The following is a 12,769-nucleotide window of genomic DNA, read 5'->3' as shown; positions in this document are numbered from 1 at the left end:
AGGAAAAATAAAGTAATAAAATAAAATACAGGACACGCAAAACAACAAGAAAAATTAAAAAAAAAAAATAATTTAAAAATACGAAATAAGATAAATAAAATAAAAAATTAAAATAAACTGACATAAGAGGAACCCTACAAAAAATAGACATGGTTAGCAATATCATACTTCCCTGTAATTAAATTAAATCAGATTAAATTAATCTTCCAAGGATGCCAAAGAATTAACAAAAGAAAGAATAGGTTCCCAAATATAAGAAAACTTATCAGAGCAACCCCTAATACCTTATTTAATTTTCTCTAAATATAAAAATGACATCAGGTCTTTCAACCAAGAATTGGGAGATGGAGGTTTTTGGTCCTTCCATTGAAGTAGAATACGTCTACGAGCTAAAACAGTCAGTTTTAATACAAAGCCTCGTGCCAAATGTCACACAGGTTCCTTTATTAACAGAGGTCTGCACAATATCAAAATGTATAAAAAAATGAAATAAAAATAAACTGCTTGCATATATAGAATAAAATGCTTCTTGAATAAAATATCCCTTTCCTGCATAACAATTAAATTTAAAATACACTGTACAATTAATACAATGTAGACAGTAACAGGCAGACTTTTCCACTGAGGTTGACAGTTGTGCAAATAACAAAACATTCGTACAAATCTCAAATAAAACATTCAAGTCAATTTGTCACAAAATAAGCTATATCAAAATCATTAAAAAAAAAGTTTTTTTTTTTTTTTAATAATCGATATAAACGATATTGTCTCGTACCATATCGCGTTTGAAAATATATCGATATATATTAAAATCTCGATATATCGCCCAGCCCTAGTACCAACCAGTATAATCCTCCTCAATCTTTCACGAAACAAACATTTCTAACTTTGCCAGTTAAATATATTGTTAGTTGGGCCTCTGTGTTTAGTTTTTCCTCCCCGTACTGGTCTCCTGGTTCTCGGTGATGCCAGGCCGCCGGCCCACAGCATGCCCCACTGCATGTGTGGAAGTGAGATGCATTGTTGGTGTTGATGTTTTTCCCAGAGGAGCGAGCAGCAGGGGTGTGGCATGAGTCCTCTAAACGGTGAATGTGGCAAGACGAGGTGAAGTTGCTGCTGACAACGCCATCTACTCTTTTAACGACTCTTTTTAAATCTAAATTTTTCCTTTGCATCTTGATATTGGCTTACTTTGCTGCTTAAAGATATTCCGGGCAAAATTGTCAACAGATTAAGCTGATATTTACCAGAATAACACATCTCACTGCTTTGTAAAGTAATTGTTTAATAATTAGGTATTTCAGTCGATAGATGAGGAAAGTAGCATGCATCTGAGAATATTTATAGTTCAAAAATAGTTGCGGATATGTTACACATATCTGGAAATTAGTATTAGATGTAAACACAAGCATTTCTTTATCAAAGAATTATGCAGCCTGCTTATTTTTTACTTTCCTTTTAAAGCTTGCAACTGCTTCCAGTTGCATAATTATGTTGCCTCTGTTATGGTTTTTATTTGTGTTTTATAATTTATGTTTTCAGTTTTATTCTGAAAGTGGCTTTGCACACCTCAAGCCCTGCATGAGTGGATCTAATGAAAGGAAGAAAAAAAAAAAGAAGGAAAAACTTGAAAACAAAAATTGAAATTTGACCTGACCTTTTGAATCAATTGTCTCCTTTTGGGAAAGTAGGAGTTGTTGTGTTGTAAGACTCTTTCTCAGTGAGTATATCGTGTTTACATGTTCATGCCATACTCAACCAGCCCAAACCCAGCCCAGCTGTTCCCATCCAGAACCCCTTGGGATCAGACTTAGGAATTAAGTCATGTTTTGTTTTTACCCCCCACTCCCTTTCCCTGCGAGTAACATGCTTACTTTGAAAATATAAAATATTTTGCATGAGGATTTTTTTTCCCTCTTCACTTCCTATTTGTTCAGTTTGGTGAAAGAAAATGTTTTATTTTTATTTCCCCTCCATCGTGCTGGGCATTACCAGGTTTACAAAAGGATTAGGGCCTATTTAGGAGTAATTTAGCAGATCAATAAAATGTATCATCCTTTGCAGTAGGGATGGGCGGTATGGACTAAAAAATTAATCACGATAATTTCTGGCATTTATCCCGATAACATAAAAATGACAATAAAAAAAATACCAATTCAACTCCACCTTTGTAACTATAAATCTATCAGATCTGCCATGTTTGTTACACAAAAACATCATCAACTGGAATCTTTCTTTCTTTCTTTCTTTCTTTCTGGCTCATTTCTTTCTTTCTTTCTTTCTTTCTTTCTTTCTTTCTTTCTTTCTTTCTTTCTTTCTTTCTTTCTTTCTTTCTTTCTTTCTTTCTTTCTTTCTTTCTTTCTTTCTTTCTTTCTTTCTTTCTTTCTTTCTTTCTTTCTTTCTTTCTTTCTTTCTTTCTTTCTTTCTTTCTTTCTTTCTTTCTTTCTTTCTTTCTTTCTTTCTTTCTTTCTTTCTTTCTTTCTTTCTTTCTTTCTTTCTTTCTGGCTCATTTCTTTCTGGCTCATTTCTTTCTTTCTTTCTTTCTTTCTTTCTTTCTTTCTTTCTTTCTTTCTTTCTTTCTTTCTTTCTTTCTTTCTTTCTTTCTTTCTTTCTTTCTTTCTTTCTTTCTGGCTCATTTTTTTCTTTCTTTCTTTCAGGCTAATTTTTTTCTTTCAGGCTCATTCCTTCCTTCCTTTTTCCTGCTCTCTCCTTCCTTCTTCCCTTCCTCTTTTCTCCCTTCCTTCCTTCTTTCCTTGTTTTCTCCCTTCCTTCCTTCACGTAGGTTGTGCATGGATTTAACACAGAACTATAAATCAGCTTTTACACAAAAACGTCATCAACGGGAATTTATCGTTTTTACCGCGAGATGACAAATTCTTACCGTGGGGAATTTTTTTGACGGTTTATCGTGAACGGTAAAATATTGCCCATTCCTAGTGCCTATTTAGGAGTAATTCAGCATATCAATAAAATGTATCATCCTTTGCAGGAAGGATGCTCTTCTGTAGTTTTTATGTAGTGACCGTGACTTGTCTAATTTTTATTTATTTTTCTGTGGGTCACGAAATGGGCGAGTGTTCTCGCATGTGTTTCTCTCTTATCTCTGTCGTCCTTGTTGTTGTGTATCAGCCTGGAAAATGACTTTGGTGATGCCAGCTCACCCCTCACTGCCACTCTCGCTTCGTAAGCCAGCCCCATCGCCTCAGTCAGCCATCTCTCGCTCTCCCACCACCTCACACCACTGCCCACTCCTCACCTCCACCCCCTCTCATCCGTGATGTTCTCTTCGATCTTCAGCGTGACTCTCCTGGTGTTTTTTTTTCTTTTTTTTTAAGTTAAGACGTTATATCAATGATGATGAGAAACGTTTTTTTTTGATGATGTTGTTTAACATAGTGTTAATCCTCTGCCGTTTCATTTAGAGCTTCAACCAATCGTCATCTGTGACACACTTGAAATTATCTGTATATAATAAAGTACCACCAGCTCTGAGAATCATGAAAGGTTTAAGTTATATAGCATATTTTGTCGTCCACTTAAACCCTTAAAGCAGGGGTGTCAAATGTGCGGCCCGCGGGCCGCATTCGGCGCGTGAGAGATTTTCATGCGGCCCGCGAGAAGTTTCCAATGCAAAGAAACGAAATGTTAATTTACTAAAAAGAAAGGCATAAATAATTGCCATGAATCGCAGCATATCCGATAATATATTTCTTCTACAAATCCATCGTTATTCCACAAATAGAGCAGTTTTCGACATTTTTTTTTTGTTTTCTAGAATGCATTTGCTGATTTTATTTCTTTGTAGACGGTAGTTTATTTTTATTAACTGACTACTATTATATATTTTCACAGGAAAAATATAATTGCTAAAAAAGATGATAGAAGATATTTATTCTGAGAATTTCAGTTTTACAATAGTAAAAAAAAAAGTATTAGAAAAAAACATTTTTCGCTCCGTTTTTGTTATTTTGAGCGTGCGGCCCACGAGAAAAAAATTGGTAAAATCCGGCCCGCCAAGCAAAATGAGTTTGACACCCCTGCCTTAAAGCCTTTTGTTGCAGCAAAACAGCTTGGGCACCAATACGGCAATAATTGGACCCATCAACTCTTTTCCAAAAAGTCTCATTTGATATTTTAAAAAATGCAAATTTTACTTGCCAGCTGTGAGTTTTCTCTTTTATGTTATTGGCTTTTTTGGGTAGTCATTGTGTCGTACTGGGTAGCAATATTGCCTCCATAATTAGAAGATTATTAGTCAAAATTCCAGGTACAACACGCAGCATTCCCATATTCTTGGTGATCTTGTGGATTTTCTCTGGATAACGTTAATAACATGCAAGTAAGGGACATTGGCATCTTTTTTTTTTTTTTTAATTGACCGTAAGAGTGCTTGTATTTGGCCCTGCAGAATGATCCTTACCTTTCTGCTTGAAGCCAACGTAGAAAGGCCTCCGTGACCCTGACGAGGATGAAGTTGATAGAGATGATGAATCTGACATTTCTGGTGTTATAGTAAAGATATGTTCACATCTTTTAATGTACGAGAGCGTTTCTGATGCATCCTGGGTACGTAAATGACTAGTACAGACTTTACGTGGATAATAACATAAAACAGCCCCTTACTGATTTCTTTAATTTTTCGTAAAAACCTAAATGATTTTTTTGTTCTTGTACTTCCCTGAATGTTCCTCTTCATCATCATTGGTTCACTTTTGTTTTTACAGTCAAACCAACTTTGTCAGTTTTGTTTCTGCATGCTTCTTGCCTGCGTCGTGTTTTGTTTAAATATGTTTTATTGTGCTTGGGTTTTCATGTCATTTTGTGGCTATTGTTTTAGCTTTATTATTATTATTATTATCACTTTTACTATTGCTATTTATTTAAACTCTTTATTTGGTATTTACAGTGGACAAAGGAGGAAGGGCTTCGCCAGGCCGCTGTAGCAAATCAGTTCATCCCGATGAACACCAACCCAAAGGAAGTCCTGGAAATGAGGAATAAGGTACGGCAGCTTCCGTCTATTTGATTTATTGGTCATTAGTTGCAATCGATACGTATTTTTCTTAATTTACAAGATCACAACTTCCTGTTAGGCCTGTGTGAAAAAATCGATTTTCTGATTCTAAATCGATTCTCATATTAATTCCTAAAAATCGATTTGTATGTTTAAAGATCGATTTTTTTTTTATATATATTTAAAAAAAAATAATATATATATATATATATATTTTTTTTTTTTTTATTTTTTTATTTTTTTTTTTTTTCATCATTACATTTTTGCATGGTGAACTTTAATCCCAGTAGTCCCAGTAGTTTTGAAAATTCTTTTTCTTTAGAGAAAATGCTGGACATTTCAGCTTTAATTTCTAAATGTTATATTACAGTTTTTCACAATTGTTTAAACACATTTATTGGAACATCAGACACAATGTGCACAACCTGAAACTCATGTTTCAGGTGTCTGAACACTACACACAATTCCCAATACCCTGCACACTCTTCCTGAATTCCCTCTCTTGCTGTTCACACAGAACACACAGTCAATCACATTTCTAAACTCCAAAGGCTGTTGTGCAATTTGCAATCAGCAATTTGCCATTGAATTCATATTCATTGATGAAGCGGGTTCAACCTTGTAAAAAGAAGGTGCCGAGGGAGGAATATCATCGGCCAGCGTGCCGTCACAGAGGTCCCTGGCCAACGTGGAGGGAACATAACAATGTGTGCTGCGGCTCAACAACTTGATTGATTTGATTTGATATGTTTATTTGTGTATATATATATATATATATATATATATATATACATAAACATATACATATTTATTTTTATATATATATATATATATATATATATATATATATATATATATATATATATATATATGAGAGAGAGAAACAAAGTAAATAAATAAGAAAAATAAATAAATGTTGCTCAAACTGACAAACTGGACTCAATCACCACAGCGTCCTCCATCACCGCCACCCTTGGCCCCTACAACACTGCACTTCTTCTAGCATTCCTACTCATACTGTAAAATATTAGAGAATTGTGTGTTGTTTTCTATTTGAGTAGCCTATACATAAGAATACTATATGGTGATAAATTACATCCAACAGCTGTAACAGGTGTAACACTGAACATACAAATGCATGATTCTCCTGAACATTCATATAGTGTTTTCCATTCATACTATAGTGTCTTCCATTCTGCACATCAGTGTTCAGTGGGTGCTTAGAAATGTCTACTCAAATTATGTTTGTGTTTGGCATTTGAGAAGGAAATACCATTTAGTGAAGAGTTAACGCTGTTTTGAGGGTAGAGTGTGTGCTTTTGCAAGAGAAGTTCAGGATTTTGCATTTTGTGTGTGAGTTTTGTAATTTGTGTTTAGAGTTTTGAGAAAGGGAGGTAGTCTATCAGGAAATGTGTTTAAACAATTGTGAAAAACTGTAGTTCAATGACTTTCATATTATCTATATTTACTATAGCGTGTTTGGTTTCTCTGTTATCGGACACGGTTTGTCATGAAATACCTGAAAAATGCCGGGTGCTTCATGTCCAGCTGTGTCTGGTGACAGAATAAATCAGACAAGCTAAAATAATTTGTTAACTGCATGAACTGTTGCAATTTCGTTCTTTTTTTTGCACTTTAAATGGATATTGAAATGTCTATTTGAGTTATTTATTTCTTAGTTATTTCACAATAATTATTGTGAAATTATTATTTCAATAGTTATTTTAAAGTCATATAATCCAGGCAACACTAACCCAAATCAATATCGAATCGGGTCGGATCGAATCAAATGGTGATAATCGATTCTGAATCTTAAGAATCGGAATCGAATCGATTCTTGACATTTGAATCGATACCCAGCTCTACTTCCTGTATGTTGATCATTGCTTGATGAGTTGCACGGTTGTCTGCAGATCCGGGAGCAAAACCTGCAGGACATAACGACAGCGGGGCCCCAGTCTCAGGTCCTGTGTGTGGGATCGGTGGTGGAGCGCACCTTTAACCAGGTACGTCTGTGGACGCTGCACTTTCACGCCTCACTGCTACAGCCTTCCTGACCTGGAGATGAATACATGTCTGATAATGACCAAACGCATAGGTTTTGTTGTTTGTTTGTTGGTTTTTTTAATGTAGCTGGGTCATTTGTAGCCTTTGTTTTATTTAGTTTAAATTGATATTTACGGTGGCCGAGACCCGCCTTTGCAGAAAATTAAAGAAACGCTGAAAATAAAAACAAACGCCGCTGCAAATAAAAGAAACGCTGCAAATATAAAGAAACGCCGCTGCAAATAAAAAAAACGACGCAAATAAAAAAGCCACAACGGAAGTGAATTACCGGGGACTATTTTTGCTGATGCACTGGTGTTTTTTACGTGAGAGGAGAAGAGGACGACGAAGAGGTAAGTGAAAAGGAAGAAATAATAAGAGAGAACAACGAACGAGAAAATAAGTGAAAAGGTTAGCGTTCAACGTCGCTACGTGTAATTTTTAATGTGCAACACCGGTGCATCGGCAAAAATAGTCAGTAATTCACTTCCGTTGTGGCTTTTTTATTTGCGTCGTTTTTTTATTTTATTTTCAGCATTTCTTTTATTTGCAGCGGCGTTTCTTTTTGTTTTCAGAGTTTATTTTATTTGCAAAGCCTTTATTTTATTTGCAGCGGCGTTTGTTTCTGTTTGCAGCGTTACTTTTATTTTCAGCAATGGCGGGTCTCGGCCACCATAGATATTAGATAAATTAAACGTATGTCATTCAGTTCAGTCCAGGTCTGGAGTTGCCCTGTAAATCAAAATGCTGCAGTTTGTTCATATAGTGCATGAACTTATTCTGGAGAAAATACGTGTTTTTAGTTGGATATTTTCTCTTTTTGGCCGTCTGCAGTCTTAGCAGCATTCGCAAGGTGGTGATTTTGGACAAAGTCTGTTATAGATGTTTTTTTTTTTTTTTTTTTTTTTTTCTTTCCCGTTAAATTCATCAGTGCATGTGGTTTTGTCTCTGTGGACAGACATCGCACCACCATGATTAGGTGAACATAAGCAGTTACTTCCCTCAGTGCCTCAATAGTATCGCCCGTTGAGGCACTGATGAACTGCAAGCTTCATATCAGATGGTCTCGTACTCTCTGGCGCCCCCATGTGTAGGCAGTTTGCAAAGCATGCTCATGGCCAAATGCTGCATTGCTGCCATTCATTTCATAATAATGCACCTCTTTGCACAACCACCTCGTCATGCATGCATTTCTACTGTCTCTGTGTGCGTTTGTGTGTATGAATGCAGAGGTGGAAAGTCACAAACCGTAAAGACGTCTGAAATGTTAAAGTTAAGATTAATTCATCAAGTTTAAAAGGCAGATTCTAGTATGAAATAGTTGGCTCTCCACAAAAGGAATTAAAAATCCTGCTGATTTATACAAGAGCAGTTTTTATGTCTGCTTTGGGATTATTTAAGGTAGGGCTGGGCGATATATCGAGATTTTAATATATATCGATATATTTTCAAATGCGATATGGTACGAGACAATATCGTTTATATCGATTTAAACATTTTTTTTTTTTTTTTATGATTTTGATATAGCTTATTTTGTGACAAATTGACTTGAATGTTTTATTTGAGATTTGCACAAATGTTTTGTTATTTGCACAACTGTCAACCTCAGTGGAAAAGTCTGCCTGTTACTGTCTACATTGTATTAATTGCACAGCGTATTTTAATTTAATTGTTATGCAGGAAAGGGATATTTGTTTTATTTTATTCAAGAACCATTTTTATTCTATATATGCAGGCAGTTTATTTTTATTTCATGTGTTTTATACATTTTGATATTGTGCAGACCTCTGTTAATAAAGGTATATGTGTGACATTTGGCACGAGGCTTTGTATTAAAACTGACTGTTTTTTTAAGGGTTTGCCTCAGAAAAAAATGAAACTAACAGAGATGCTAACAGAGATGCTATGCTATAATGCTTTGGGGGAAACCCCAATTATGTCACAGAAAAAATATCGATATATATCGAGTATCGCCATTCAGCTAGAAAATATCGAGATATGACTTTTGGTCCATATCGCCCAGCCCTAATTTAAGGTGCCTCTTCTGAAGTGAGATGCTGCCGTACTCTTTCCCCCTTTGGCTGAGTGAAAGACGTCTGAATGTCAGCACACTTTTCCTGGCCGCCTGAGAGACTGCTAACTTGAGTGTGCTCGGTTGTGCCTCCCCTTCACTGGGTTTGCTATTGCAGGACGCCCCTCTTTCTGACTGTACAGACACTATTGACGGCCTCGATGTGTCCGAGGGGTCCTATAGTCCTGCTAAATCTTTTAGAAAGGTACTTACTGCTCCAGTAACAAATATTTTTCTCTTACAGTTGGATGCAAACACTTCTGCACTATTGGTCAAAATTTCTGTTGTTGTGGGGAAAAATTATTAAAGTGAACGTGTTTTCCAAAAGACATGTATTTAAAGACAAAACTGACTTCAACACCTCGATCTTAACACATTTTTCAAAATAACACAAAAGAGAAAGCAGGAGTTGTTTCCAAAAAGCATCAGCATTGTTGATGTTTGATTACAAAGTTCCTTTTACCTGGTTTCCCTCTTAGCATTAGTCTTATGAGTATTTCTGAGAGAGCATCAGTGTTTTTATAAACCTTAAGCAACTGCCTGATGGTTTAAAAGCTAAAAAAAGACTTTCCCTAATGTAGTAAAGAAGCAAGGGTTATTTGAAGTTGTTGGTCCTTCAGTCTTGTTCTAAAAATAAGCTGTCAGGGGTTTATTTAAGACCTTAATGTAAGATAAAAAAAAAAACACTTTAAAGTTGTACAAAATGAGAAAGATGCGTCATTTTTTTAAATGTCAGAAAAATGTTTCCGCATTCTGTGTTTGTCTCTAGATCTGGTTATATGTAATAGAAGGAAAGAGAAACTTTAAAGAAAAATTCTCTCATGAGATCGTCTTCTTTACATATTTATTTTTTCCTGGTTTAGAGAACGCTGCTGTAGATTGTCTGGATTCAGTAATATTCATTTTCTTGAAATGCCGTCAGTGATAGTCGTGTTCACCATGTTTTTACAGCGTCTTTAAGTAGTCTAGAAAGTTAATAATGTGTATAAAAATACACAGGGTCCCTCAATGCCTACCCGGAAAACCTTGAAAATGAGGATAAAAGGTAAAATGTCCTGGAAACGGTTAAGTTGTCCTGGAAAAGGATCCTCCCCCTGCTTTGTTGGTGAATGTAATGGAGGAGAAGGGCCATCTCTGCTTCTAGCAGGCACATCACCCCACGTGACGCTACCAGCCAATCAGAGCGGTGCTCCAACCCAGACCTTCCAGTTGACTAAATTTATCAACTTTTCAGATGCCGTTAAGGACTAAGGCCCAATCCCAATACTCCCCCTTCTTTCTTCACTCCCCCTTCTTTTCTTCACTACCCCTAAAAAAGAAGGGACAGATTTTAGGGCACTTGAAATCTTCCCAGGTGCCTGTCCCAATACTCCCACTACCCCTCGATTTCATCCCTACACCTAATCAGGAAGGAATTTAATTTAATTTCAGCTGTAGGCTTAATAAACTTAACTTTATTAAGTTTTGATATTTTTTCAGGTGTAAAAGTAACCGTTAAGATCCCCAACCTGGGCTCAGTTTATCCAAATAACGCCTGTTAAGAAATTTGCTCCGAAAATACCCTACGGCGTAGGGTACGGCGTACGGCGCGCGTCGCCGCGTAACCTACGCCGTAAGCGTCGATTTAACGCGGAACCATAAATCAGCTCCGCTATCTTAACTTCAGCTTTATCTGAAAGTGTGTAAATTACTCAGATAACAGCTGGATTGCTTTGTGGTTTCTGAAAACTATTATATCAGAAACATCCAAAACAAATCTGACGAGTCACAGGATTATTTCTCTCTATTTCTCACAAAAAAATGCTTGCTCCCTTGGTCACAATCTGAGACGAGTCTGCGAATGATGTTTGCCCTCAGTCGGCGAGTCAAATCGACGCAGAGCCTACGGCGTAGGTTACGTAGCCTACGGCGTAACCTAACAGCCTTTACTCCGGCGTGATCTTCGTGAACAACGGACAAAAAAGTGATTATGTACATTCACTGAGTGAATATTATGAAAGTAAAATATATATTTCTCGCTAGAAATTTTATTCACTAAAAAATAAGAAATGTCTGCCATGTTTTTTTGGGGGATTCAGTCCGCAAATGACGACGAAAAGCATTCTGGGAAATGTTTCTGTCCCTGGTGTGCATCCGAAAACACTCGATCCGTAGGGACAGATTCATAGCCACTCGCCCTCGTTTTCTCCACTCCCCCTAGGTGAAAAGAGGAATTGGGACACCACTGCCCTCACGGGAACGCGCAAAATTTAGGGGTAGGGATGAAAAGTAGGACTAGGGGGAGTATTGGGACAGGGCTTAAACGTTTAGAGATAAAACTAGTGACTGAAAGTTAAAAAGTGTCGTTAGATGTGTAGGTTTTTCTCTCCCACGGCCACAAGCTCCGCCCTCTCCCGTGTTGAGTGACAGGCAGAGCTGTAGTGGGCGTGTCCTTTCCTCTGATTTCAGCAGAGTTGATTACAGGTAACAGGTAATCTTCACTGGGCTGCACTTTATCCAGTATTTCACAATTGTCTTATTGTCTGACAATAAAAATCAAGTGGGGAAAAAAACGTTATGAATTATGTAAAATACTGTTTGTGCACAGATTGATGGGACAAGAAATTAGAGATTAATGACTTTTCATGTCGACTTAACCTCATCAATTTCCAATAAAAGTACTTGTGAACAGAGTGAGATGCTCAGACACCACACCCTTAATTAAAATGTCCGCTTAAAGTGTCCTGGAAAATAATTTAAAGGAAAGACGTGATAAATATTCACTATGGCTTAACTGTTAACCCCTGGTGGCAGTGCCTACTGCCATTTAAAAAGAGTTTATTCACGTTATATTGTTGGATTGGACTGTTTCTTTAGAGGTAGCTATTCTGGAGAGGGGAAAAAAATAAAAACTCACTAAATTTTGTGTAAAAGTTATAGGATCACCTTCCCTACTGTCTGGTGATTAGGGATGGGCGGTATGGACTAAAAAATGTTTCACGATAATTTCTGGCATTTATCCCGATAACGATAAAAATGACAATAAAAAAAATACCAATTCAACTCCACCTTTTTAACTATAAATCTTGTTACACAAAAACGTCATCAATGGGCATTTCTTTCTTTCTTTCTTTCTTTCTTTCTTTCTTTCTTTCTTTCTTTCTTTCTTTCTTTCTTTCTTTCTTTCTTTCTTTCTTTCTTTCTTTCTTTCTTTCTTTCTTTCTTTCTTTCTTTCTTTCTTTCTTTCAGGCTCATTTCCTCCCTTCCTTCCTTCCTTTTTCCCTTCCTTCCTTTTTCCCTCCTTTTTCCCTTCCTTCCTTCCTTCCTTTTTTCCTTCCTTCCTTCCTTTTTCCCTTCCTTTTTTCCTTCCTTCCTTCCTTTTTTCCTTCCTTCCTTCCTTCCTTCCTTCCTTCCTTCCTTCCTTCCTTCCTTCCTTCCATAAATCAGTTTTACACAAAAACATCATCAACGGGAATTTATCGTTTTTACCGTGAGATACAAATTCTTACCGTGGGGAATTTTTTAGACGGTTTACCGTGAACGGTAAAATATCGCCCATTCCTACTTGTGATCATGTTTTCCAGATAGTCTATAATAAAAATGGATTAGATTTGTATGTTTTGTATTTATTTGGACCCTCAAAGCGCTCACAACGGTTC

At 36.4% G+C, this 12,769-nt stretch overlaps 1 protein-coding gene across 14 annotated transcripts in view; it reads left to right on the top strand.

Annotated features, from left to right (window-relative positions):
• Nucleotides 1-12,769, top strand: part of add1 (adducin 1 (alpha)) — a 55,519-nt gene that overhangs the window by 26,953 nt on the left and 15,797 nt on the right. For all 14 annotated transcript variants that reach the window (XR_009783475.1, XM_061733643.1, XM_061733650.1 and 11 more), the window contains exons 11-12: nucleotides 4,907-5,002; nucleotides 6,928-7,020. Coding sequence is in view for 13 of the 14 variants with exons in the window: in XM_061733643.1 (XP_061589627.1) it covers nucleotides 4,907-5,002; nucleotides 6,928-7,020 (189 nt within the window). In the remaining variant the exon portion in view is untranslated. The remainder of the gene's footprint in view (nucleotides 1-4,906; nucleotides 5,003-6,927; nucleotides 7,021-12,769) is intronic.

This window comes from Cololabis saira, chromosome 11 (assembly GCF_033807715.1).
Source record: "Cololabis saira isolate AMF1-May2022 chromosome 11, fColSai1.1, whole genome shotgun sequence".
Taxonomy (NCBI): domain Eukaryota; kingdom Metazoa; phylum Chordata; class Actinopteri; order Beloniformes; family Belonidae; genus Cololabis; species Cololabis saira.
The sequence above is the reverse complement of the archived record's forward strand: the minus strand, read 5'-3'. Positions and strand labels throughout refer to the sequence as shown.